General features: G+C 32.9%; 2 protein-coding genes across 8 annotated transcripts in view; both read left to right on the forward strand.

Annotated features, from left to right (window-relative positions):
- USP34 (ubiquitin specific peptidase 34) overlaps positions 1–27026 on the forward strand; it is a 289427-nt gene that overhangs the window by 216781 nt on the left and 45620 nt on the right. For 6 of the 7 annotated variants that reach the window (XR_008995834.1, XM_057497160.1, XM_057497164.1 and 3 more), the window contains 14 exons: positions 1685–1725; positions 1867–1991; positions 3018–3170; positions 4146–4250; positions 5560–5615; positions 5711–5831; positions 15349–15532; positions 15961–16124; positions 19249–19314; positions 20569–20715; positions 20818–20874; positions 20977–21054; positions 21448–21542; positions 24203–24375. Coding sequence is in view for 6 of the 7 variants with exons in the window: in XM_057497160.1 (XP_057353143.1) it covers positions 1685–1725; positions 1867–1991; positions 3018–3170; positions 4146–4250; positions 5560–5615; positions 5711–5831; positions 15349–15532; positions 15961–16124; positions 19249–19314; positions 20569–20715; positions 20818–20874; positions 20977–21054; positions 21448–21542; positions 24203–24375 (1565 nt within the window). In the remaining variant the exon portion in view is untranslated. The remainder of the gene's footprint in view (positions 1–1684; positions 1726–1866; positions 1992–3017; positions 3171–4145; positions 4251–5559; positions 5616–5710; positions 5832–15348; positions 15533–15960; positions 16125–19248; positions 19315–20568; positions 20716–20817; positions 20875–20976; positions 21055–21447; positions 21543–24202; positions 24376–27026) is intronic. The other variant, XM_057497161.1, reaches the window with a different exon arrangement.
- On the forward strand, positions 10351–13456 carry LOC130679718 (putative RNA polymerase II subunit B1 CTD phosphatase RPAP2). The gene is made up of 2 exons (XM_057489122.1): positions 10351–10369; positions 11629–13456. Exons 1-2 carry the CDS (start codon positions 10351–10353, stop codon positions 13428–13430), a joined length of 1821 nt encoding a protein of 606 aa, XP_057345105.1. The 3' UTR covers positions 13431–13456.

Genomic DNA, 27026 nt, shown 5'->3' on the forward strand with positions numbered 1-27026 from the left:
TGAATTAAATATTAGTATAATGTTTGCAAACTAGTGATTTTTCTAACTCTTACCACTCCTTTTATGTTTATTGACATCCTATTATAAGGAAGAGCTTTCTCTTTTTCCCTTTTTTTAATTTAATTAGTATCAGTTTGAATGCGTGGATTTTTTTTTTCATTCAGTATGTTATAATTCATTACTGTTACTACTCACTTTACTCAAATCATACCTGATCAGTATCTGCTTTACCCCCACTAGACTTAAAGTTCTATATAGACTGTATCTGATTTTGCTCATCATTGTATTTCAGTGCTACTCATCTTCATCGTTTATTAAATTTACGAATGGATAATGCAGGGAGACAAAAGATAGTACTATAACATGCCCTTCATTTGTATGATAAAAAGAATTTTACACTCCAGCCACCAATTACTCTCCAGTAATTCTTAACTCTTCCTTCTTGTCCTCTATCACACACTCTATCTCACTGTCCCACACCTTATAATATATTGAATTAACAGGCAATTGAATGACGGTTTTAGTCTGCTTTTAGTTCTTCACAATTAAGAAATAACTCACTTGACTCTGTTAAACTCATAAAATGAAAAAGAAAATATTTCAGGTTTGATACCAGCTTCTGCTATGTAAGTTGGTTCACTCTGTAGCAGTGTTTGTTTTTAGTCTACAAGTTCCACTTTTAAAACTCATTACAGTCTTTAAAGTGAGCTCCTCCCTCTTTCACCCCACATCCCAGTGTTTTCTTGGCTCTGTTTCATGCCATTATCTTTTCATAGACTCCTGCCTTCAGTTCATATTTTACTAGGAGGTTGTTACCAGTCAAGGCAGCTGGAATGAACTTTTGTTATTAAAAACCTTCTGTTGCTACAGATTAAAAGCTAGATGGGTAGTTTGCTCTTGGTAAAGTTAAATATTTTATACCAATTTGAAAATTAAATACAAAGTATGGCCAAGTATTTGGTTTATAAGTTTATCTCCTTAGAACCTTTTAATCAATATATGGGTGAATCTTGCTTTTTGAGAATTGAAAAGGTATTTTATTAATTATACAGAGTGAATATGCTAGAAATTGGTTTTTGGTTTTTTATAAACAGTGTATTTATAAGGTAAATAGTAAAACCCTATTTATTGGTTTTGTTAAAATGAAAATTTTAGTATTTAATTTTCTTCAAATTGAGGTCACTAAATTTTCCATTGAAGTTACTAGAATCTGAGGGAGGGAAATACAGAATTAAATTAGTTTTCTCTATATTTTAATAATTTGCTTTTCACCATTCCTGACAGAAATTGGCATTAACAGTACAAAAGGAATGGCATTTTATGTCAGTGTATGATTTCCTTTTTTAGGAATCTGAAGTTTACACTCTAAACCACTATAACCTTTCTCTTTGTAATATGCGTCTCTTTAGTCTGAATCATGAGCACTTTCTGAGGGTTCATTTATTTCAGTTAGTTTGTATGCACTCAAATTTTGTTGAATTGAAACAGTCATTTGGTGTGGGCTATAAGATTTTACCAGTGATTTTTTAAAATAAAAGATAAAGACCATAGGAGAAGTAAGTAAGGAGCTTTCTTAAAGTCTACTATTTTTGTTGGGGGCATAGTATAAACTTTAAAGGATATGTGGCCGTTTATTTTTAATTGATTGCAGAATTTAATTGATGGTGGTGTTGTGTTTTTACAGAGTTTTGAAAGCTCAGTCTGATCACAGGTCTAGACATGAAGGTAAGGATTCCACAAAGTTATTTTTAATAGATAAGATTTGAATAACTAGATACATTTATATATGTAATTTTAGTAACGAGCATGTGTTTTCTTCAGAGCACAAGCCCTTACAGTTTTTGTTTTTTTGTAATTTTTCTTTAGTTTCACATTATTCGATGTGGCTCTTGGTGAGTTGGGCTCATTGCTGTTCTTTAGTGAAATCTAGCCTTGCTGACAGTGATCATTTACAAGACTGGCTAAAGAAATTGACCCTCCTTATTCCTGAGGTAAGGTAAAGATTGAAGATTGTTAGTATTATTATTATTCATGTCTTTTCATATTATTAGCATTTTGATAATAAAAAGAAAAGCTAATGGAAACAAATGGACATGATTCTATAAATACATCATGTTATCTGGAATATGCTTATTTAATCCTTTAAGATCTAGAGTGTTTTGAACTATGTGCACTTGAGTGTGAACATTAAACATTCTGTAAGCATTCATATCTGTCTTTTTCTGAAATACTTGTTTACAGAGATTATTTTGCTTTGGATTTTTTTTAAGTTGCTTTTTTCTGGTGGTGGTGAGGATTTGAGCCATTTGTGTTGGTGATTTGTGCTTTAGATAAGTTTCTTCTGCACTTTCTATTTAATTAGAGTGTATCCTTAGATGGAAGAGATAGTAAAAGTAAATAAAATATATTTTCTTTTGATTCCAGTATTGACAGGAGGTCAATTAAATTTTCACTAACCTTATCTTGGTATATTACTCATACCATATTCCTAAGTGTAATAGTAGAAACACACTCTTACTAATACATTTAGCCACACATAGATTTTAGACAGCATTATCTAGTATTGTTAGCTCTGAATTGAATGCTTATGTGTTCTTGTTCAGGCTCCGTCCCAGGTAGCCATTTTAGCATTTGAACAAGACCCTAAGAATCTGTAAAATGTTCTGGTTTAAGTACTTCTAAGTTGCTTCTAGTTCTGAAAACCTTCTATTCTGTGACCTAATCTTATAAGTAAAGTATTATGAATATCCCCTCCTTTATCACTTTTGTATTTGTTTTTATATTTTTTTGGTTTGTTTTTATGGCCGTATTTGGGAATTTCTAAAATATATTTTTACGTATTACTGTATGCTTTGGAGTATTGATATATATTATGTGCATGAGTATGTGATCAGAACATTGCATTTACAATATATTACTAAAGCAACCTAACATGTTATTTCTGCCAATATATTAACTTTAAGATTAACTTTTTAATAGTAATTCACACTGTCTTTTGAACTTACTTTTTCATTTAGACTGCAGTCCGTCATGAGTCTTGCAATGGTCTTTATAAGTTATCTCTGTCAGGGCTGGATGGAGGAGACTCAATCAATCGCTCTTTTCTGCTATTGGCTGCCTCAACATTGTTGAAATTTCTTCCTGATGCTCAAGCACTAAAACCTATCAGGGTAAGATTTTTACTGTGTTGAGGAGTAGTTTCTATTTCTGCCATTACTTTGGCTCCAGCTTTTGTTGTATTATATCTTTGCAGTAATTTTGAGTACTTATTTACTGTATGTAGTTTTCAACAAAAGGATAGTAGTTACATAGCTCTTAAAACAACAGTATTGTGACATATTGTGTCCATGATAAACCCAGGAATGGAGTGCTTTGATTTCAGCTCTGTGAGATCTCTCATGGATATTCTGTTTTGGAGATAGCGTTTGTTCTTACTAGGTTCAGGACCTTGTGTTAATAAGTTAATGATAGAAATATCATCAATGTAGCCTTTTTCTCATTCAGTCACACAGGTTTTGGTTGTTTTTTGTTTTTAATATTTTTTAATACTGAAATTTCAGTTTCCTTCCCTTCTCCAATGTATCTACTAGCCTTGTAAAAGCCTTCTGCTCCAAAATTAATCCAGACTTCATTAATAAATTAGGAAATTTTACTAATTCCAGAAATAGAATGCATTTGTAGGATTTATATTTTCTTCCTCCATATTTACCTATTATCACCTGTGTATGAAATATAATGTATTTTTTATTTTTCAGATTTCAAAACTATAATAGATCATTGCATGTGGGTAGATTTATATACACTTACATTCTATAGGTTTCTTCTGTTTTCCCCATTTTAATTGGATTCTTAGTTTGTATCACATTATTTAGCATTATGCATCATTTGTATCTTTTCCAAGTAGGTCATAAGTGATTTGAGAGTAGTGTTTTTCTGAGAGTTCACATACTGTTCACTTTAGTACCTAGTATTCTCATTTTACAGAAATTAGGAGTATTTTCTCCATTTTTTGTTAAACTTTGGAAACTGTTTAGTTCGTATAGGGACTTAATTTTTCATAAAGCCTATATTCTTAAATGTACTATAATTCTAAGTTATTTCCCTTTTTAAAATGCTTCACAAAGTTAAAAATTTTTTTTTAATAGATAGATGATTATGAGGAAGAACCAATGTTAAAACCTGGATGTAAGGAGTATTTTTGGTTGTTGTGCAAATTAGTTGACAACATACATATAAAGGACGCTAGCCAGGTATGTTCAGAAAATAATACATTAATTTGTTACCTTATTAAGGGCATTTTTATCTATAATGAGTTGAAAATATCATAATTTTTCTACTGTATTTGTACCTTTCTGTTCTGCTCTAATTCCTTTCTTCTTTTTACTTCAACCTTAGTTGAAATGTCTTCATCTGTTACCATAAAAATAATTTCCTGTCTTTTCTGAGTAACATTTGTGTATGTAAAATCTTATTTTCAATGTGAATTTTAGACTTTAAATATTCAGCTTTCTATAATAGCATGTGGATTTGGAGTTCTGAATATTTAAAGTAAAACTACAATTCAAGTAGAAATCTGAAGCTAAAGAAACACTATCAGTTTGCAGTCTACTAATTTTCTTGTACTAGATAAAAATATTTTTGTCCAAAGAAATGTTTAAAACAAGCTGATTTCAAAGACAAATTTTCCACTTAAGGACTTTTTTTCTCCTTTATACATTTACTAAGCTATTTAAGTGATCTCAGAAAAAATGAGGGACACTAGAAAGATACATTATTTAGGAAATACTTCCTTGAGTTCTTTTCATGTATTTTAATCAAAAGGCAATATATACACTTTACATTTTAAAAATCCTGTAGTGCTTGAACTTCTTACATTTAAGAACTGTTTACATCTGAGTTTTTATTCTGCTTCATTATAAAAATTAATGTTTATCATGTTTTAATTTAATTATTCATTAAATCTTGATGCCAGACATTTTTTTTTAATGGGGTTGCCTTATTTGAAGTTAGGAATCTAGTGTTTCTTGCTTGCCAGTCAAAGTAATTTTCCTTCTTAGCAATATGAGTTTCTTTGAGAATCCTCTTAAGGTCTGTTTTATGAAATCTCTTGTAATTTTGTTGCTCACCTATAATGAGAAAACTTTCTGAAATTGTTTAACTGTACATTTAGGTTTGTTTTTAAAGCCTAGTTTTAAGGTGGTATAAACAAACCTCAGTGGGTGAGTTGTATGGTCTATGATGATGTCTCAGTAAGATCATTAAAGAGAAGATAAAACAACAAGTCTTATGTCTTTGATGAATTACTGTGACTGTCAGAAATTACTACATTCTAGGGTTCTTTTTCAAAGACTAATGATGTGTTTACTTTACACCTATGGTTTTATTAACTGACATCTTATGTAAGAGTAGCTTGTAGTATTTATGATTTAATTGGTATATTAATGAATTTGGAAGATTCAAATTTTTCTTACTTAAAAGGATTTTTTTTGTTTTGATGATCTTTGACTGACTGAATGTAAAAATATGTACTTGAATTTTTTATTTTCTCTTTCTATTAAGACAACACTCCTCGACCTAGATGCATTGGCACGGCATTTGGCTGATTGTATTCGAAGGTAAAATTTGATGTGAAATTGACATACACTGTTGAGGAAAGATAAAGGATATAATTATGTGAAGTATCTTGTTTTGCTTGTATTCTGTTTTGTAGCAGGGAGATCCTTGATCATCAAGATGGTAATATTGAAGATGATGGGCTTACAGGACTCCTAAGGCTTGCAACAAGTGTTATTAAACACAAACCACCCTTTAAATTTTCAAGGGAAGGACAGGTAGGTATTAAGACATCCAAATGTGTATATGAAATATGATTGAAACTTTTTTTGTTGTTGCATTATATGTGGATATGTTAAATTTCCTTAATCATGCAAACAAAGTTTGCTAGAACTTTATTACTGGCAGGAGAAATGACCTTGAATAAAATGAACCCTAGAAATATAAATCTTAGGCTTGACTTTAGAATGCAGAAACAAGTTTTAATTCCTGTGACTGTAAATAGAAAGGCAACCTCTACTTTAATGGTACAGTTCTGTAGGTTGGAATCTTTTGAATTAATAACTTATACAGTGGAATTAGTAAGCAGTCATTATAGTGTATCTTTTGCCTTTCTGGTTTCATATTTTAAAGGCCCATTTAACATAAAAGGTATTAAAAAGTATTACTGAGTATTTGATAACACCTAAGGACTGTACCAGCAAATGTCTGATTACTCTTTAGGTTAAGTTATTCAGTATACCATTAATACTTTTGTCACTGCCTGTGTTCAGGGAGACAGTTATGGTTTGGAGCATTGTTTCCTTGAGGCAATGATTGTGTCAGGAAACACAGAAATAAGCAAAAGAATGAAGGCTGTGCCCCATGGGAATAGACTGAGAGATTCTTGAGATAAACCTCAAGTGATACCATTCTGTGATCTTCTTCATGTTAAAAAATGAATACATTAAAAAAGGAAAAAATACAATTTTAAAAATTGAATACAGAGGGAAATAATTTAATCTTTATTGACATTTATGTTGCTGCTAAATTGGAAAAAAAAAAATACCACAAAACTGTAAGGATCATCTTTGCACACCTGTCCCATTATATACCTATATAAATTCTTTAAAGTGAATTTGATTAATTTTAATCAGAAAACATAAGTTTACAAAAGACTGTATGTCAGTTTATACTCTCAGCCACACTATATGAGAATGCCACTTTCTCAGACATCTCCACATTCCTTAAGTGACTCTCATCTTTGCCAGTCTTACTGTTACTTTAGTGTTATTTCTTTAATTGTTGTTAGAAGACGAGTGTCTTTTCATTATGTATTTTCTATTTATATTAACTTGTGAATTTTCTGATGATAATCTGTATGTGTTCTGTCATTTTCCTTTTTATTTATTTGTAAAAGTTCTTTTGAAAATATCAGTTCTCTATTACATATGTAGTAAATATTTCCAAAAGTCTTATTTTTCCTGATTATTCATGTTTTTTTTCAAGGTCATTTGTTTCTCCTTCTCTCTTTTGTTCATTGATTTATACAAATAATTATCTTAGGCATAGTTTTTGAGACCTTATAAGCTAGATATTGTTATTAAATCCCATTTTGGCAAGTAACACTAAGGCATAAACAGGTTAAGCAACTTCCCTTACTCGTGTTGTTCAGACTCTTCACTTGGCTGAGCTTTTAACCGCTAAGCAGTACCTGTCTACAGACATTAAAACCTTAAATACAGTTTTATAGTTTGCCTTTTTCACCTACATTAGAGATTTTCCATCTCAGTATATATACAGTTAATTTATTCCATTTAACAACTGCATAACATTCTTTTTTGAATATATTTAATATATCTAATTAGCTTTCTAATGATGAACATTGTCTTACACTATTATGAGTGATATTGCAGTGTATACATCCTCACTTAGGAAATCTGAAGGAAAAAATTCTAGAAGTATAATTTCTGGTTCACAGGGTAGGTGTCTTCAAGATTTTTGTCAGTATAACCATGTTGCCCTCTACGGAGGCTGAGCCAATTTATGGTCTGACCTACAATGTATGTGAGCGAGTGCGTCTTTCCCCACATTCCTGTTAACCCAGTGTAATATCAAATATTTTAATGCCAGTCTTACAGGTGAAAAATTCCTAGTTTTTAAAATTTTTTTGTAATTATGAGTAAAGTTGAGCTGCTTCTTGTGTGTATGAAGGTCATTTACTTGTGTTATCTTTCCTACTCAAATACTTTCCTCATTTTCCTATTATGTATGTTTATTTAGTCCTTTTCTTACTAATCTGCAACTTTTTTATATAAAGGAAATTATCCCTTTGTAATATGAATTGCAAATACTTTTTCTGTCTTAACTCTAGTTTTGGTTTTGCTTGTTCTGCTGAGCAGAATTTTTTTTTCATTTTCATATAATCAGATTTATTAATCTTTTCATAGCTTCTGAATTTTCTGTTATACTTTAAAAATTATTCTTTTCTCATATTTTCATAATTTTATATTTTACATTTAATTTTGTTCTGTAGGAAACTTACTGAGATAAAAAGGATGAAATGGGGAGATAGCTACCTAGTTGTCCTAATATCTGGCTAGTTTATTTTTTATCCACATTGTAGAAATGCCTCATTTCTCATATAGTATCTTCTAGAGATGGTCCATTTCATTTTTCTTTTTCAGAATTTTCTTGGCTGTTTATTTTTCCACATGAACTTTATAATCATTTTGCCTCATTCTTTGAAAAATTCAAATTCAAGTTTTTTTTTACTGGGGTCATGTTAAATGTATAGATTGATGTAGAAAAATTTACATCTTATTATATTGAACTTGCCTAATAAGCAAGAACAGGATATTTCTTCTTATTTATGTAAGAACAGTCATTTTCTGTTCTTATCTGTAAAGTCTTCATTTAGAATTTGAATTTTTAAGCATTTCTGAATAAAGTTACCTAGGAATTTTACCTTCTCTGCTGGCATCAGAAATGAAATCTTTTCTTCAGTTATGTTTTCTAGCTAGTTTAAGTGTAATAAGGATTTTTCTGTATGATTGCAGGCCATCTTACATTTGTTTATTGTTGGTAGTTCTTTTTTTCATTTATCTTTGCTGTTGTCTTCAGTATTGTCTTTGATTTCCCTTTTTAAAAAAAATTTCCCATTTGTTTTTAGTTTATTATCTGCAAGTAATTATTTTACTTATTAATTTTTAAGTCTTAAACTCTCTTCATTCTTTTCACTTGTTTAATTTTGTCTAGGCCCTCCAGAAAATGTTAAATAATAGTTGTTTTTTTGTTGTTTAATAATACTGTTTATTGAGAAAGTTTTAAAGTTTGTGTAGTAACAACTAGTTTCCCATTGTTGTTTGGTGAGATGAGATACCTTTAGAAGCTACTGTACAGGAGAGATATGTGGTTTTAATTAACATTTTGACTGCTTCACTAATGCTCGAGGTGGAGATTTAGACTCTAGGTAGAGAACTAGGATGGCAAGTGTGTTGGTCAGGGGTCCATGTAGGGAGTTTTGGAGTGATTCCAGAGAGGGATGATGGTGAAAAGTGGTTGGATTTGAGGTATTTATTGAAGGTACAAATCATAAGCCTTTAAATTTGGATAGGGTTTTGAGGAGGCAGGGGAGAGAGAAAGAAATTAATTAAGAATGGCAAAGTTTGAGAAATAAAGTGAATGATAATACTATTTACTAAGAAAGAGAAAACTCAGGATAGATCAGATTGGGCAGAGTAGAGATGTCAAGATCAGGAATTCTATTTTGGACATGTTAAATTTGAAATGTAAATTAGGTATCCAAGTGAGGTGTTTAAGGCAGTTGGTTTTGGTGTAATATTAAGTCTTCCTTACCTCCAAGATACTTAAAATGCCTTTCTAACTTAATGATTTTACATAATTATTTAAGAATTTAAAAAATTTTTGTCTAGAATTTACTTTTAGTTCAGAAGTCAGTAAACACTTTCTGTAGAGAGCCTTATAGTAAATATTTTAGGCTTTGTGGGTCATGTAAGGTCTTTGTCACCACCATTACCACCACCACCACTAACTACTACTATTGCTTCTCCTGCCTCTCCTCTCTCTTTATCCCTTCTTTTCCCTTCCTTCCTCCTCCCATCTTCTAATTCACTTTTAAAAATACACCTGTGCAGAATATCTAGCAAATAAATGTATCAAGCAAATGGATGATTAAGGCTCATTCCTGATTCTTTTGCAAGTGATATATCTGATAAGGGACTAATATCCAAAATATATAAAGACTCATTACAACCAACACCAGAAAAACAATTAACTTGAACAAAAAATGGGCCAAGGCTCTGAATAGACATTTTTCCAAAGAAGACATACAGATGGCCAACAGATACATAAACAATGCTCCACATCACTAATTGGGGAAATGGAAATCAAAACCACAATGAGATACCACTTCACACCAGTCACAGTGGCTGATATCAAGAAGATAAGAAAAAATAAGTGTTGACAAAGATGTGAAGAAAAGGAAACCCTTATACACTGCTGGTGGTAATGTAAATTGGTGAAGCCACTAGGGAAAGGAGTATGGAGGTTTCTCAAAAGCTAGAAATAACCATAAGATCCAATAATTCTACTAATGGGAATTTACCCAAAGAAAACACAGTCACTAATTTGAGAAGACATCCCTACTCCTGTTTATTGCAGCACTATTTACAATAGCCCAGATATGCAAGCAACCAAAATGTCCAGCAATAGTAGATGAATGGATAAAGATGTGTACATATACATAATGGAATGCTCAGCCATAAAAAATAATGACGCCTTGCCATTTGTGACAACATGGATGGACTTAAAAAGAGTAATACACTAAGTGAAAAAAGTTAGAGAAAGTCAAATACCATATGACTTCACGTACATGTATAATCTAAAAAAAAAAAAGAATGAACAAACAAAACAAATAGACTCATAGACAAAAAACTAGTGAGATTTCCTGATGTGGACAATGGTTACATAAGTCAAAATGCATCATACTGTAAGATTTGGGCATTTTATTGCATATACCTCAAAGACTCAGGTCTGATTCTTAAGAACTGACAATCTAATGGTTCATTTGTTCAGCAGGTAATTATTGAGAAACCTGCCTTATGCAATATATGTAGTTACTCTCACAAATAAAGCTGTGAATGGGATACCATCAGGGATATGAAAGATCAGATGGTATTGACATGTTTAGGAAAGACTTCGATGATCATAAAGCTCTTGTAATGATTAAGTTTTCCTAAGTAGAAAAGGGGAACATTTAAGTCATAAAAAGGAATATAAATAAAAAGTCACAGGAAACCAGTGGGTATGTGCAGGAAATTGAATGGTTAGTTCAATTCAGCTTGAGTCTGAAGAAATATTGGTAGAACTTTGGGAAGCTAGGTAGCCATCTGTTGTGTTCACAGGAAATTATTTTTATATGTACAATAAAAAAAATATTAGTAATTTTAAAGAGGGGGCCTTTGAAGCTTTTGATCAGCCAAATAACATCAGGAATATATAGTATAGCAAAAATTCTGGTAACAGATTGAGAGGACCCTCAAACTGTTCTTACATAAAGAATTTCGGAAAACTAGATTTCCACTCACAGATTTAAAAATTTTTAAAGATTCCTAGGTTTTCAAGTTTAAGTATTTTTAAAGGGTATAATACCAAGAAATTGTGGAAATAAAAATATTTATTTCCTGTGCCCACGTGTTGTCTTGAATTTCTTCTGTATTTAAATATCATTATGTTATATTTATTTGGACACAGGCAGTCAAAGCAACATAAATATACTTTAGTTTTTCCAATTAAGTATGAAACATTAAAATGAAATTTTACTGAAAACATGCATTAATAAGGATAAGGCTTTTAAAATTTATATAGTTGTTGATATTATTTAGTCAGTGATCATGCATTCATTCTCTTCCTACTTCATATTTTTACAGATGTAATTCTGAGAAACATTATTATTTACATAATGGAAATGTAAACCTTGTTCACATAATGTTTATGGTGGGAATGGAAGGATTTTTGTTTTAACAGTGTTACTTAGTTCTTTGAATTATTACATATCAAAAATCAAATTATGAGACGGGGCCGGCTCCCCGCGCCACAGGGCCCGGGCCCCCCGCGCCTCCCGAAACGCCGCAGATACTAAACAAACAAGTGCCTTGAAACAAGAAGATGCTTATAAAAGGAAGGCAGAACTAGAAGCAGCTGTGAGAAAGAAGATTGAGTTTGAGAGAAAAGCTCTACATATTGTTGAACAGCTTTTAGAAGAGAGTATTACGGAAGAATTCCTAAGGGAGTGTGGGAAGTTCATTACACCTGCTCACTACAGTGATGTTGTGGATGAACGTTCCATCATCAAACTCTGCGGTTATCCATTGTGTCAGAAGAAGTTAGGAATTGTACCAAAACAGAAATATAAAATTTCTACCAAAACCAATAAAGTCTATGATATTACCGAAAGAAAGTGTTTTTGCAGCAATTTTTGCTATAAAGCATCTAAGTTTTTTGAAGCACAAATTCCTAAAACTCCGGTATGGGTTCGAGAAGAAGAAAGGTATCCTGATTTTCAGCTGCTGCAGGAAGGACAAAGGGGCCATTCTGGAATAGAAGTACAGTTATGCTATGAAGCCATTAAAACATCAGATGTTGACAATCCTGGCCATTTTAAGAAGCATTATGAATCTAGTTCTTCTAGCACTCACAGTGATAGTAGCAGTGATAATGAGCAAGACTTTGTTTCCTCCATTCTACCAGGAAACAGACCAAATGCAACAGCTATAAGACCACAGCTGCACAAAAAGTGCATAATGAAAAAGAAAGCTGGTCAAAAATCTAACTCCAAACATGAAGACAAAGAGCGAACAATAATAGATGTCACCGAGCAGTTAGGCAACTGCAGACTAGATAGTCAGGAGAAAGCTGCTGCCTGTGAACTTCCTCTGCAGAAAGTACATACTCAGATTTCTTCAAATAGGCCTTTGCAAGAAAAACTAGAAGCTTCAGAGAATTCTGAAAATAAATACGATAGTTCAAAAATAACCCTAGTAGGCATAAGTAAGAAAAGTGCTGAACATTTTAAGAGGAAATTTGCCAAATCAAATCAAGTTTCTAGGTCAGCTTCTAGTTCGGTACAGGTGTGTTCTGAAGTTGCAAAGACAAACTTACTTAAAGTCCTGAAAGAGACTTTGATTGAGTGGAAGACAGAAGAAACGTTGAAGTTTTTATATGGCCAGAATTATGCTTCTGTGAGTCTGAAGGCTGAAGAGGAACTTGATGAAGATGATACAAACTCTGACCCAGATATTCATTCCCCTGCTTTGCCAGAATCTCAAAATAGCTTGGATGAGTCTTTACCTTTTAGGACCTCAGATACAGCCATTAAACCACTGCCAAGTTACAAGAACTTGAAAAAAGAAACTGAAACATTAAATCTAAGGATCAGGGAGTTTTACAGAGGGCAATATATTTTGAATGAAGAAACCACCAAATCACAAGATTCAGAAGAGCATGATCCCACCTTCCCACTGATAGATTCAAGTTCTCAGAACCAGATTAGAAAACGCATCATACTTGAAAAGTTGAGTAAAGTCTTACCTGGACTTTTGGAACCTCTTCAGATTACAATAGGAGATATTTACACACAGCTTAAAAATCTTGTCCAAACATTCAGATTAACAAATAGAAATATTATACACAAACCTGCAGAGTGGACCTTAATTGCTATGGTGTTGCTGTCATTACTGACCCCAATTCTTGGCATTCACAAACACTCTCAGGAAAATGTGGTGTTCACACAGTTCATAACCACCCTGCTTGAAGAATTACATTTAAGGAATGAAGACCTTGAAAGTTTAACCATCATATTTAGAACCAGCTGTTAACCAGAGTGCCGTTTACTTCAACCAAATTCCTGCAATGATCCATTGAGAACATCCTCATCCTACTTTCTTCTTCAAAGAAATCGCCCTCAACCCAGCCAATACCTTAGTCATCTTATGTGCAGCAACATGTATGTGATGTCCAGAGTTCATCTTGGATCACAAGGATGAGGACCACATCTGAAGAGGAGCAGCATATAAACCTAGAAGCAATCTGGGTTCCTGAGGTCATGGAGTCTGAACTGCCTACAAAAGATGTCCTTTATGTAAGAGAGCAATAAATGTTACTCTTTCTAAAAAAAAAAAAATAATAAAAAATAAAAATCAAATTATGATCTGTCAACAGAAACTATTTTTAATACTCTCTCAGGTAGCAGTCTGTGGTTCTTCTTTCTGTGAAGTATACCAAAATGGCTTCACCATTATTTATCAGATAGATATGTTAATATACACACTACTCTCACTTAGAGACAGTTGCTTTCCTGGCAAACTGAGGGTAAGAAGAATGAAAATATTCATTTCATTATGCTTTACCTCCTGTATTCCTGGTAAAATGCTGTTACTTTATCAAATTTTTAAGTACATTTCATCAAAGCTTTGGAACTATGGATGTTCACCCTCATTCAGTTTCTGGATCTAAACTGATTGGCAGATAGTTCAAGTAATGTTTGACTTTATTTTCTGGTTCAAGTTAATGTGTTACTTTGTGTCCCCAAGACAGTCATCTTACCTCTGAATTTTAAGATTTTACACAGGATGCAATCTTATTATCCGTCTGTGAACTATATGAAATAAGCCCCTGTTCACTTGCCGTATTTCTGAGCCCAACTTTTCTTTGCAAAATCAGAAATTATACATTGTGCTTTCTTTCACAGTAGTGAGATAGAAGAGCTGAGGTCATTAATGGGAAATATTTCAAATTGTTCTTTATTTGGTACCTGTGTCAGAGGTTCCCAAGACCACCCCCCAATTCAGTGATCACTAGAAGGAGTCAGCATGTGCTTGTGCTCATGGCTAACATTTATCAACACGTGATGATACGAAATGAAATCAGCAAAAAAAAATATAAAGCATGGGCCCAGCTCAGGTGGAAACCAGATACACTCTTCTTTCCCAGTGGAATTGTACAGCATGTGCTTAATTTTCCCATCAGTGAGAGTGACAACGTGTGCGTGATGTCTACCATCTCTTGAGCCTACGAGCTTACTCTCTTTGGTAAAGTAGCAAAGGACCAGTTAAGAAAGAACAGGTAGGAAAGGTGACCCTTTCTCAGGCAGATCAAATTTAGGAAAAAGTACTTCTAGAATGTGCTTTACATGATAAAACCTTGCACCTCAGTTTGAACTTCACTGGTATAGAAGTTTAAAGTTAGGCATCTGAAATCTAATTCTGGCATCTTCCAATTGTATGACTCCAGGCAAGGCTCTTAACCTTTTTTGTTACTCTGTTTTGGGGCCATTGAAGAGTACCTGGCGCCTCCAAGTGCTAAGTTACGGTGCTGCTTTTCTGCTCTTGCTGCTGTGCTGCAGCTGGTATTATTACTCAGAGTGAAATAAGGAGAAACTTAGTAAATAGGCAGTCAAGATTGGGAATAATGAGTCCTTAACAAAAACTTGGTCATTTAATGGCGTAGAAAATAATAGCCTTGCTGATGGGAATCTGTAAGAATGAGGCTATTAGGTATCAAGAGGGAGGGAAGAATAAAGGTGATCCCCACCCATTCCATTTTCTTTTAGAAATCTGAACATTGGAAAGACTTTCAGATGATGGTATATGATGCTACTTTGAGTTTTCAAAGTCTTTTTAGTAAGTTGTAGATTGTCATGTAATGTAGTTTACTCTATGTAAGTTACTCATTGTATTTGGAATATAACTAATATCCAAGTTTAGATAATATACTTGGTCTTTCTCTTTTTTCCAGGAATTTTTAAGAGATATCTTCAATCTTCTGTTTTTGTTGCCTAGTCTGAAAGATAGACAACAGCCAAAGTGCAAGTCACATTCTTCAAGAGCTGCTGCTTATGATCTGTTAGTAGAAATGGTAAAGGGATCTGTTGAGAACTACAGGCTAATACACAATTGGGTTATGGCACAACACATGCAGTGTAAGCATTCTTCCTGTCCTTTAACCTTCCTAAATTTTATATGCAGAGATGAGATTTTGGAGGACATGTTTTAAAGAAAGATTCACTGTTCACACACTTTAACATGATAAACTGTTGCTGGGACATTAAAAAGTAAAAATTGGCTGTTTAAAAAAAAACACAGTTGTGAAGAACTTTTTTATAGGTATCTGAAATACTTTGGCAGGTTTTGTTAATTTAATGCCAAGTAAAATCAAGTTTTGACAGTCCTTTAGATTTTTACATAATGAGTTAGTTTTAGTATGTTTTCTTACTAATTCTAAAAATTACCATATGTAATATCTTGTGTGTATTAGTTAAAGTGATGAAGGTAGTGGCTATTAATAAAAAGAAAAATGTATTGTTTAATAGTTTGTTTGGGGGACATCTTTTTCTCCCTCTTTTTTCAGCAGCTCATGCACCTTACAAATGGGACTACTGGCCTCATGAAGATGTCCGTGCTGAATGTAGATTTGTTGGCCTCACTAACCTTGGAGCTACTTGTTACTTGGCTTCCACAATTCAGCAACTTTATATGATACCTGAGGCAAGACAGGCTGTCTTCACTGCTAAGGTACAGTTTTCCTCACTTTAAAACTATAAAACAAAATTTTTTTTATTTTGTTGATAAATCTTGATTATTTCAATTTAGTAAAATATTATTTCATAAAATTACTTAAGAATTACAAAATGATAATCGATCACATAACTTGCTATCATATTTTAATTATTTCTACATTCCAATACATTAATGTATTGAATACAATACATTTTACATTTCAATACATATACATTATAACCTTGTATATATAATTTCTTTCTTTCTCAAAAGAAAATAAAGTTTTAGAATATTCATGCTTGGTGTATACAATGAACATGAGCTTTTCAGTAAAAAATAAAATTTAATCATGTAGAAAATAAGCAAAGCCTGAAGCAAAGTAGGGAAATTACCAGAATCACTGAACATGTTTCATTTATATTTTTCCCAAAGTAAATTTAAATGTGGGCCTAGTTGGTTTGGGTAAGCTCTGCTTCATGTTATATTTGTTAAACTTGCTCTTTCTAGTTTTCATTCCTTTTTACCATGGGCTATTTTTCAGTTTGCCTTCTGCACTGCTTTTATAATTTCTTGGCAAACTTACTTTATGCTTGTGTTTGGGTTTTTGTCTTCCTCCATTATGTCATCTTTATGTCCTTGCTTCCCTCTACCCCAACCCCAGTAAGGTATTACAATTCTTTATATACCTTCAGTGAGTCCTTAATATATTTAAATTATGCTTTCAGGTCTTCAATTTATAGCATATTTATGTGGGGGTTTTCTTTTTAGCTTAACATTAATGCTTTTATCTTCTAAACTGATTATAATTAGAAATAGTTGAATAATTGCTTCATTTAGTATATGGAGATTTTTGTGACTCAATTTGCTGGTACCATCTGCATAATTTCATGGAATCAGTTATTAAAAAAGAGGTATGTTTTTAGTGATTTTTCTTTTTACCTGGTGACTTGGCCATATTTCATGGTTTCAATGCTCACCTGTTAGACATCAGCACTCTCAGGAATTAATGTGTAGCAGAAGGAACAAATGTGTTAATTTTAAGTCTCCAAAGTGGTATTTTTGGTTAAAAACTGAATTTAGATTTGACTCTACATGAAGAATTCTTACAGAATAGAATTTGATGATACTTTGGAAAGTAGTCAATTAGGCACTTGATTTTTTATATGAAAAGATTATTTTTCCCTTTTCTGATATTCATAGACATATTAAAGCTACATGTATTTCACTTGTGAAATGTATGCAACATGAAATTTACCATATTAATAACCATTTATAAGTATATAGTTTTGTGATATTAATTACATTCACATTGTAGTCACCACCATCATCAGTCTCCAGAATTTTTTCAGCTCCCTCACCTCTGTACCCATTAAATACCAAACTTCCCATTCTCCTTTTCCCCAGGTCCTTGCAAACACTATTCTGTTTCCTATATCTATGAATTTGACTACTCTAGGTGCCTCATATAAATGGACTCATACAATATTACTCCTTTTGTGACTGGATTATTTCACTTAGCATAATGTCTTCAAGGTTAATCCATGTTGTAGCATGTAACAGAATTTCTGTCCCTTTTAAGGCTGAATAATATTCCCCTGTATGTATATACCATATTTTATTATCTATTTATCTGTTAATGGACACATTTGGGTTGTTTATGCCTTTTGGCTATTGTAATGCAGCTGTGAACATGAGTGTATAGATTTCCATTCCAGTACTTGCTTTCACTTCTTTTATATATATATATACTTAGAAATGGAATTGCTGGATCATACAGTAATTCTGTGTTTGCCTTTTTGAGGAATCACCATGCCATTTTTTCCACAGTGTCTGCACCATTTTATATTCCTACCAGCAGTGCACACTAGTGTCTGCGCCATTTTATATTCCTACCAGCAGTGCACAGAGGTTCCAGTTTCTTCATATTCTTGCTACTGCTTGTCATTTTCTGTTTTTTTTGTGTAATAACTATCCTGATGGGTGTGAATTGATTCTTTTAAGTAGTAAATACATACATGTGTACAGTATATATTTACTTAGAAATTGTACATTAAGTAAATATCCTTGGTTTTACTTAAATGAATTCAGTCACTTCTGTCCTTCAACCAACTTTATTCCCCAGTAATGAAAATATAAAACTTTTATTCTGATAATTTTATTATTCTGAATTATTAAGTTTGCATGTATCAGTTCTATGTTGGAAAATACATTTTATGTGACTGTGCTCATAATCTCATGAAATACTAAGCCTCCTAAATGCCAGAAATATACTAGTTGTTTTTGCCCATTTTGTTGATTCCTTTTAGTCAATTGCTATTGCACTTAATACCATATAATTTTGCAGTAACTGTATATTGAACAGATCCCCGTTTCATTGTTCTTACATTGTGTCCTCAAGATTATAAGCTAAGTAGCAGAGCCATATATTACTTGTACTCCCCACAAAATTGACACAAATAACTAGTGTATACTTCTGACATATAGGAGGTTTATTATTCCATGAGACTGTCAAAACTACTTTAAAATTATATGACAGGTAGGAATTTGAAATGGAGATAATACCTACTTCATAGTTTTAATATTTGAAATAAAGTATATCTAATGAGTGCCTGGCATGATTTGGGATCTCCTTTTAAATCTGATGTTCAGGACTAAATTTCTAATGCATAAGTCTAGTCACATACCTGTATATCATCAGTTAATGATATTTGAATATATAGAGGCTTTTCAAAATGTTTGGCCAGTATTTCTCTGCAATGTTAAGGATCTACTGTTCTCAAAAATATAAAGATATGACCAGATGAGGGTGAGATGTCACCTATTAATATAATGAAAATCTGAACTTTGTTGCACAGTCACCAACTTGTAAAACTAGCATTGCACCAAAAGGGTGTTGATTGGGAAAGCAATTTTTAAAAATCTCTTTATTCTGTTTCCTTGCAGTATTTATATTACAAAGTACTCCCAATTTTTAAAGTGCTGAAATTGCTAAAGAGAGAATAAACTGTGTTTTTCCTACAAATAGCTGAAAGAATGAAAACAGATACTGTGTTAAACACATTGTAGTATTTTCTTTGATAGAATGCCTAATTTACTACCATCAGAATGTTTTAATGAAAATCTTTCTCTTAATTTCCAGTATTCAGAAGATATGAAGCACAAGACCACTCTTCTGGAGCTTCAAAAAATGTTTACATATTTAATGGTATGTTTGAGAACCATGTATGGAAAACTTATTAGATGTAATCTCGACCAAAGCTGAAAACATTAAATGATGTTCATTTGTATTGGATTTGTCCTGACTATATACTCTTTATTTTTCAAATCGAATTTGTCAGTCACTGGCATTTTTTATCATGGTGACTTTTAATAGTCATATCTCAGTTAACTACCTTCTGTTGATTTGTCCTTTGAAGAATGTCTTGTGTGTGATCCTTTTTCCATCATAGGGTTACCCCTTATGCTTAGAATTTCCTGACCAGTTTCTCTTTATCCCTCTTAATTCCTCCCACCCCCCAAAGTGTAAAAGTAATCTTTAAAAAGTAACAAATCTTCTAGTATTACTCCGCTTCTTAAAACTCTTCAGTGGTTCTTTATTGTGAACAGAACAATATTCATGTTCATGAGCATTTTGCCCCTTCCCTTCAACCTCCTCTCTTATCCTCCTGCATATCCAGCCTCACCGTTTAATAACGGTAGGCCTTTGCCCATCACCTGTTGCTTCATCATGTGTGGAGTGATTCATGCTGTGCCTTCTGCTATAGTGCTATTCCCTCAGCACTGTTACCCGTTTTCTTCCCTCTCTTCTCCCGGAATCAACTTGGTTTTCACTTCCTCTAAGAGACCAAAGATTCCAGTGTTTCCAAGTCACCGTAACTTTTTGTCGTTCCTGCCACTTATATTAAAAGTTACTTGTATCGTCTATTAGAATCTTGACAACAGAGATAATGTATTCAGTTCTGTATTTTTCAGCATCTGATACTTAGTAAGGACTCAGTAAGTGAGATTTTTAACAATTAAAAGATTACTACTCATCCTTTGATTGCACTTTAAATCTCCCTTTAATAGAAAATTTCATTGTTAGTATTTAAACAGCTATTGAACAAAAGTTATGTAGGAAAACTTAACCTGCAAAGGTTTTTTTTTTTTTTAATGATTCACAGTACAAATCTGTGTCCCTTGTGTCCCAAATTCCTTCCTAGAAATTACTAAACTTAAAAAAAAATAACAATTTCTTAACAGTAATTTAAGCATCTTCTGGCACAAAAAATATTAAACTGAAAATGACATGAAAATTTAAAAAAATGAAATAGAAAACTTTTTAAACCTTTCTCGTAGATTTACTCCCTGTTGTGTTGTTTTATTGTTTATTCAAGAACCTTGTGATAATTTTATTTTTATTTGAGTCTTAGATTTATTTATTTGATTGTTTCACATTGCTCCCTGTACTCCTTTGCAGGAGAGTGAATGTAAAGCATATAACCCTAGACCCTTCTGTAAGACATACACCATGGATAAGCAGCCTCTGAATACTGGGGAGCAGAAAGATATGACAGAGTTTTTTACTGATCTGATTACCAAAATTGAAGAAATGTCTCCAGAACTGGTTAGTTCCAGAATACTGAAGTTTCTTTGAAATCTGTACAGGTTTGCCCATTTTTAATTACTCACTTTTCTTTGTTGTTGTTTTTTGTTTTTTTTTTTAAAGAAAAATACCGTCAAAAGTTTGTTTGGAGGTGTAATTACAAACAATGTTGTGTCCTTGGTAAGTACTCTACCTGTTCTTTGTTTTTTTGGGGGTGGAATTCTTAATGTATATTTTAACTTTCTTTAAAACTTTTCCAATTTTTAACTGTTGATTGACCAGGATTGTGAACACGTTAGTCAGACTGCTGAAGAGTTTTATACTGTGAGGTGCCAGGTGGCTGACATGAAGAACATTTATGTGAGTAATGTTGTATGTCCACTTTTTTAGACTTTTAGCTGCTTTTAACTATTTGTATGCAGCAGGTTTATCATCTTGAGAGAAAGTGAACTCTCACCATGTTTTCATCTATTTCCTTCTTGCTATTCTACTGAAATAAGAATTAAAGGTAGATTACAAAGCTGATTTTTCCCAGTCAGAAGTTAAATATTTGCACTTTTGAAGAGTTTATTAAAATTCATAGAGCATCTTATCAATACAAAGAAAACAATTCTTTACTAAAATTAAGAATTCACATGTTTATTCAAAAGATTTGTTTTCCTATGTGCATTCTGCCCAACTTATAGTTGCATTTTGTATTTTGGCATGCTATAAGCACTAATAAGAAATATTTAAATTGGGTGTTATACACAGGAATCTCTTGATGAAGTTACCATTAAAGACACTTTAGAAGGAGACAACATGTATACTTGCTCTCATTGTGGGAAGAAAGTACGAGCTGAAAAAAGGTGTGTTTTTTGAAATGTAATTTTTATCATTTTGATGAATCATATGGAAGTAAAACAGAAAAAGAATAAATTAACCTTAAAAACTTTATGAAAAGTATGTGGTAAAATTAAAGTCAGCTGCTTAGAGCTTACTATCATGCAGCAACTTTTCATTCAGTCACTCAGGTATACTTTAAAGCACGCTTAAATTTTTTCAGATTTTTGTCCTATTAAATATTTACCAAGGTCTGTCTGATTGTTTAGCCTTTTGCTGTGCACTCAGTGGAGCATGATAAATGGTCTGCTTAGGAACTGAAAACATCCTCCTCTGAATTTCTAAAGTGAGAGATTTTTTTTCTTAAGAACCAGCCATAACACAGCCAGTTTAGGACAAAGTAGTTGGGTAAAGATGTTTCAATCCTACAGGTGAGCACTGAATGCCAAATAGAGATTGGATTGAAAGATAATCTTACCCAGTTAGTTACTGGGAACAAAGGCAGAGAAATGATCTGAGAAGGAGCATAACTGTTAGAAAGGACTGAGTCCTAAGCCAATCTTAAAGTACAAAGGAAAAAGTGGCACAATTGAAGTTAGGAAAGAAAGAAAGTCAAGATAGGATGATAACCCACAAACCAAGGAAGAGAATCTCCAGAAGTTCCTCAGTTGACATAATCCACAGACAAGGCAGAAAAAAATGACAGCTGAGTAGAACCATTAGGTTTTCCAAAAAAGTAGTTAGTGGTCTGTTTTGTTAGGTTGTAGCTATAGAAGCCAGGTTGTCAGGGTACATGGCATCAAGTATAGGTCATTGATTTTAGTTGTTTGACAGTAAGAAACAGCAAGGAAGGTGGAATCTAGAATTAATTTTGGATCAAATGGGGGTTTACTAGATGAAATAGATCTGTGCATATTGAAAGGCAGAGAATGAAAAGCCATCTATTAAGATTGCTAAATAGAAGATTTTTCCAGGTAAATATGCATGAAAGAAATGATACTCTTTTTCTCAGTCTCCAGAAATAAAGTTGCTTGCAAGAGAAAAATTTGTATATGGACATACTCAAAAGAAAGCATAGCTGTGCAAGCAGTTATAGGGAGAAAACAAACTCACATGAGAAGAACTGGGTTAGGGTAAGAGTTAAGGACTGACACAGTAATAGAGTCAGTTAAAAGTTTGTTACTGTGAGGAATATAATGAGGCACCAATAAAGAAAATTGAGAGGCTGAATCATGTTCTTTGGAGAATATCTTTATGTAGATGGAATAAATGAAATTATTGAATAAATCTGTCATTCTTGACAACTCCCTACTTCTTGAAACTTTGCCTTCTTTTGACTGATATTATTCTACTGTTTTTCTAAAATAGCGGCTCACTTCTCCCAGGAACAGTGTTATTCAGTCCCTTGTACTCTTTCACACTTGTAGATGTCTGTAATAACATAGTAAGTATTCAACAGCAGTGGACCAGGGATCATATTCTATCTTCAAACCTCTGGTTTTCTCAGTTTATTTATTCTTTCCTGAGTAACTTTATCTACCACCAAATCATCAATCTCTACTGACATGCTGATGATTCCCAAATCATCTTACCTAATTAAGACCACTCTGGTGTGTTTTCCCAACTATCTTGTGTGTCTCATATATTCAGTAGGTCTATAACATAAACTCTCATTTCCTAAGATCCGTTTGTATCTTTTATTCTCTGGCGTAATGTATGATTCCACTGCCCACCACAAGTCCTTAGTGTCTCTTAGCTCTCAGGGTAAAATTTATACTCTAATATTATACACAAAGCCCTTCAAAATTTGACTCCTTTATAATTCTGTAACCTCATCATTTGCCAGTCTCCCAAATAATCAATAATGATGAATTTTTATGAGTTCTTTACCTTCTGCTTGTGAGATCCCCCTTTTTTTAAACCAAGCTCTTTTTTAAACCGAGGATCTCACATGCAGTGAAGAATTATTCCCCAGAAGTCATACTTTTCATAAGTCCAAGTTTTATATATATATATATATATATTTTTTTTTTTTAAACTGAAATTTGTCTCTTTAAATTTGAACTAGCAATATGGTATACCGTAAGATTTCTGTAACCGCTGGGCTTGCTGCTGCTGTGGTGGGTGTAATCAGGGACAGCACTTACTGAATGCTGTCTGCCAGGCAGCATTCTGAAAGCGGTAGGGAAGCAGGCACTTTCATCTCCATTTTACAAATCAGGAATTAAGCTCAGGGTGGTTCATTAACTTGTTTAGTGTTATACATCTAGTAAGTGATACAGCCAAACTTTTCAATTCTAATTCATAAAAATAAATACTTTAAGGTGGAAAAGAAAACAACCAAAGACCTCCTTGCTAGTAAAGTATGATGTGAACTCTTTTTGTGCTTCCATAGCACCTTTACGTATGTTCTTCATGGTATTTAGCAGTCTACTATAATTTTTTATTTTCCTTATCTAGACACAGGAAAACCTTTTCAGATTGGAAAAAAGTCATGTAAGAAAGGGTGATTAATTGATTGATTTTAATAATAGCCATGATTTAGAGTACTATTTACTCTTGAGTTGAATATTGGAGTAAGTATAGTAAATGTAAATGATACTAGCTTAAAGTACTTTTGAAAGAATTTTTAACAGTGTTTTTAACAAAAAAGGGTTTTTTGGCTTTGTTTTTTTAAATCTTTCAGAGCATGTTTTAAGAAATTGCCTCGCATTCTGAGTTTCAATACGATGAGATATACATTTAATATGGTCACGATGATGAAAGAGAAAGTGAACACACACTTTTCCTTCCCACTGCGTTTGGATATGACACCCTATACGGAAGATTTTCTTATGGGAAAGAGTGACAGAAAAGAAGGTAATTTTCCATCTCTTTCTCTTGCCTATGTTTATTGTAAGTCTCCATAACAAGGTAGTCAGTCATGAAGTTGTAATCAACTACACACTTAATTAAATTGAATCTTAGGAGAATATTTTTAAAGACAATATGGCACATCATCTAGTAGGATATGTTCTAACATGATCTTTTAGATATTGGAAAAACATTAATGAACAAGATAAACTTGGTTCCTGACCTTGTAGAATCCAGTATTTGGCAAATGTTACTGAATAAAGAATTACAAACATGATGTGTTGTCAATAGAACAGTGAATGTATCACAGATACAGGGGACTCAGGGAGGACTTTCATGATAACATTTAAGCAGAGCTTGAATAAGAGCTAAATTGAGAGGAATGGACAGGCAGGAGGGCATTGATGAGATAGGCAAAAGGCAATGGCCAGATCATTTTGTTTGTAGGCCATGTTAATTTTCTCTTTACTCAATGTGAATCCATTGGGAGATTTTAAGCAGGCAACAGAGATAACCAGGTAGGATCTAGAAAAAATTATTTTGACTACAGAAATAGAAGTGGATTAGAGGATGGTGAAAGAGATGTGGTGAGGCCATTCTCTCTGTAAACTACAGAGAGGATGGTAGCTTAGATGAGAAAGCATATACCATTAGAGTTGGAGAGAAGTGTATGAAGATAGAGTTATTAATAGAACTTAATGATTGAATGAATAAATGGATCCAATAAAGTTAGTGAAAATATCTCTCTACCATGTAACTTGCTATTCTTATGGTAATAGAAATACAGTGACAACAAAAAACAAGGTCTTTGCCCTTATGCAGTTTACATTTCAGTCTGCTGCTAAAGGGCAGAGGGAAAGTCAAGAATGACTCAGGTTTCTGGCTTGATCAGCTGTGTAAATAGTGGTATCAGTATTTCCACAAGCTCTTAAGAGGGAATGTGGTCAGAAGTATTAAATGCTAAGGAAAAGGACCATTTCCAGTAAAAACATGATGGAAAATAATTTGATATCTGGAGGGTCTTTAGGTTATTTTTATCAGAGCAGTTTCACTGGGTTGTTGCAATAAGCAGGCAGATTGCAGTGAGTTAAATTAAAGATGGCACTTGGTTCATAAGGAGTTACTCCAAATTGTTGCTGCTTTTCTAAGACTGGTGATTTTTTAACTTCTGTGAATGTTCCTTGAGGACCACAGAGGTGATGAATGGAAACAGGTGGGAGAAAAAAGCAGAATGGATCTAGCTCTTGCCTCCTGCATTGTTTAGCTGTAGTAGTTTCATTTTACACAAGAAGGTTCCTAGAAATGTTTTCTTTGTATAAGAAGTTCTACTGATTAAAAATTTTAAAGTTTGAAGAAGCCACTCTAAGATTTAGGAAAGAAAACCCTATTTTAATCTTTACAGTCCATTGCCTGGGACTTAGCATCCAGTAAATGTTTTACTCTCAACTAAATGAGAGATGAGTGTTGGCTATTCTTTCAAGAGAAGAGCATACTCTTTCTTTGAAGAGAGGAGAGAAGATGGTGATGGTAGCTATGAAGGAATGTGGAGTTAAGGGAGGGAATTTTTCAAGTTAGAATTTGAGTATGTTTAGAAGTTGTAGGCAGTAAGCCAGTAGAGATACTTGAGAATACAGGTGAAGCTAAGAAGTAAGCTCTATATATATGTATATATATCTCCTACTTTTTAGAAACTCTTTCTAAACCTTTTGTAAAATTAGAGCAAGACTGCCCAGTAACTGTGCTTTATTGTATTTTTCATGATGCTTCCATGTATGGAAGAAGCAGAAATTTGTGGCAAGATAAAGGATTTTGTTAGGCTACAGGTGATGCATTCAGATTCTGGTCCTACAGTATTGAACTCTTCAGCCCGCTACTTGTGACACTGTTAGTGGCCTAATTGCCACTTCACTTTTCTGTTTAAGACTGCACTCAAGTTAACCAAATCTGCTTTCACTTACTTGCTTCTGGTTATACTTTTTCCTTTCTGTGTGATGCTGGGACTAGAGATTGCAAATCATAAATCATCTTTAAACTTGTTAGACCATTTTGTAGTTTTTCTCCTAGCATTTTTTTATACTTTTCAAATTTAAATCTTTGGGGATGTGAAGTATATCTTTCATTTGTTTTGTTTCTTTTCTACATATAGCTCCTAATATAGAGTGTTTTCTACTAACTGATAACACAGTATAAGCCTGCTACCAGTACAGTATTCCATATTCCTTAACATGAGACTAAAAGGCATAAATGTTAATGCTTTTTCAGATCTTGTGTTTGCCTGCTCCTAGTAAAGATAAACTCGAATGAAGAATTTTGTATTATCTTTTTCAAAAGGGCTACCCAGATTAAACAAAAAACATATTTTACATTTATATATTATATTGAGGTTGTCCATAGTTAATGCACTAACACATGGTTATTTTTCCAATGATTTATATAAATGTTCCTTAAAATTGTAGGCTGTGATTGGTGACTAGCAAATAGAGTTGTTTTGTACCTATTTTAATATAAAAAGTATCTATTCCTGTATCTGTCCATAAAGTATATTATATAAAGTATTCCTATATCTGTCCATAAAGTGATTCTAAGGTGTCACTGCATTCAGTTTTCAAAATTATTGCCATTTGATATGTAATGCCATTTGATATTTGATCATTATT

This window comes from Manis pentadactyla, chromosome 2 (assembly GCF_030020395.1).
Source record: "Manis pentadactyla isolate mManPen7 chromosome 2, mManPen7.hap1, whole genome shotgun sequence".
NCBI classification, from domain to species: Eukaryota; Metazoa; Chordata; class Mammalia; order Pholidota; family Manidae; genus Manis; species Manis pentadactyla.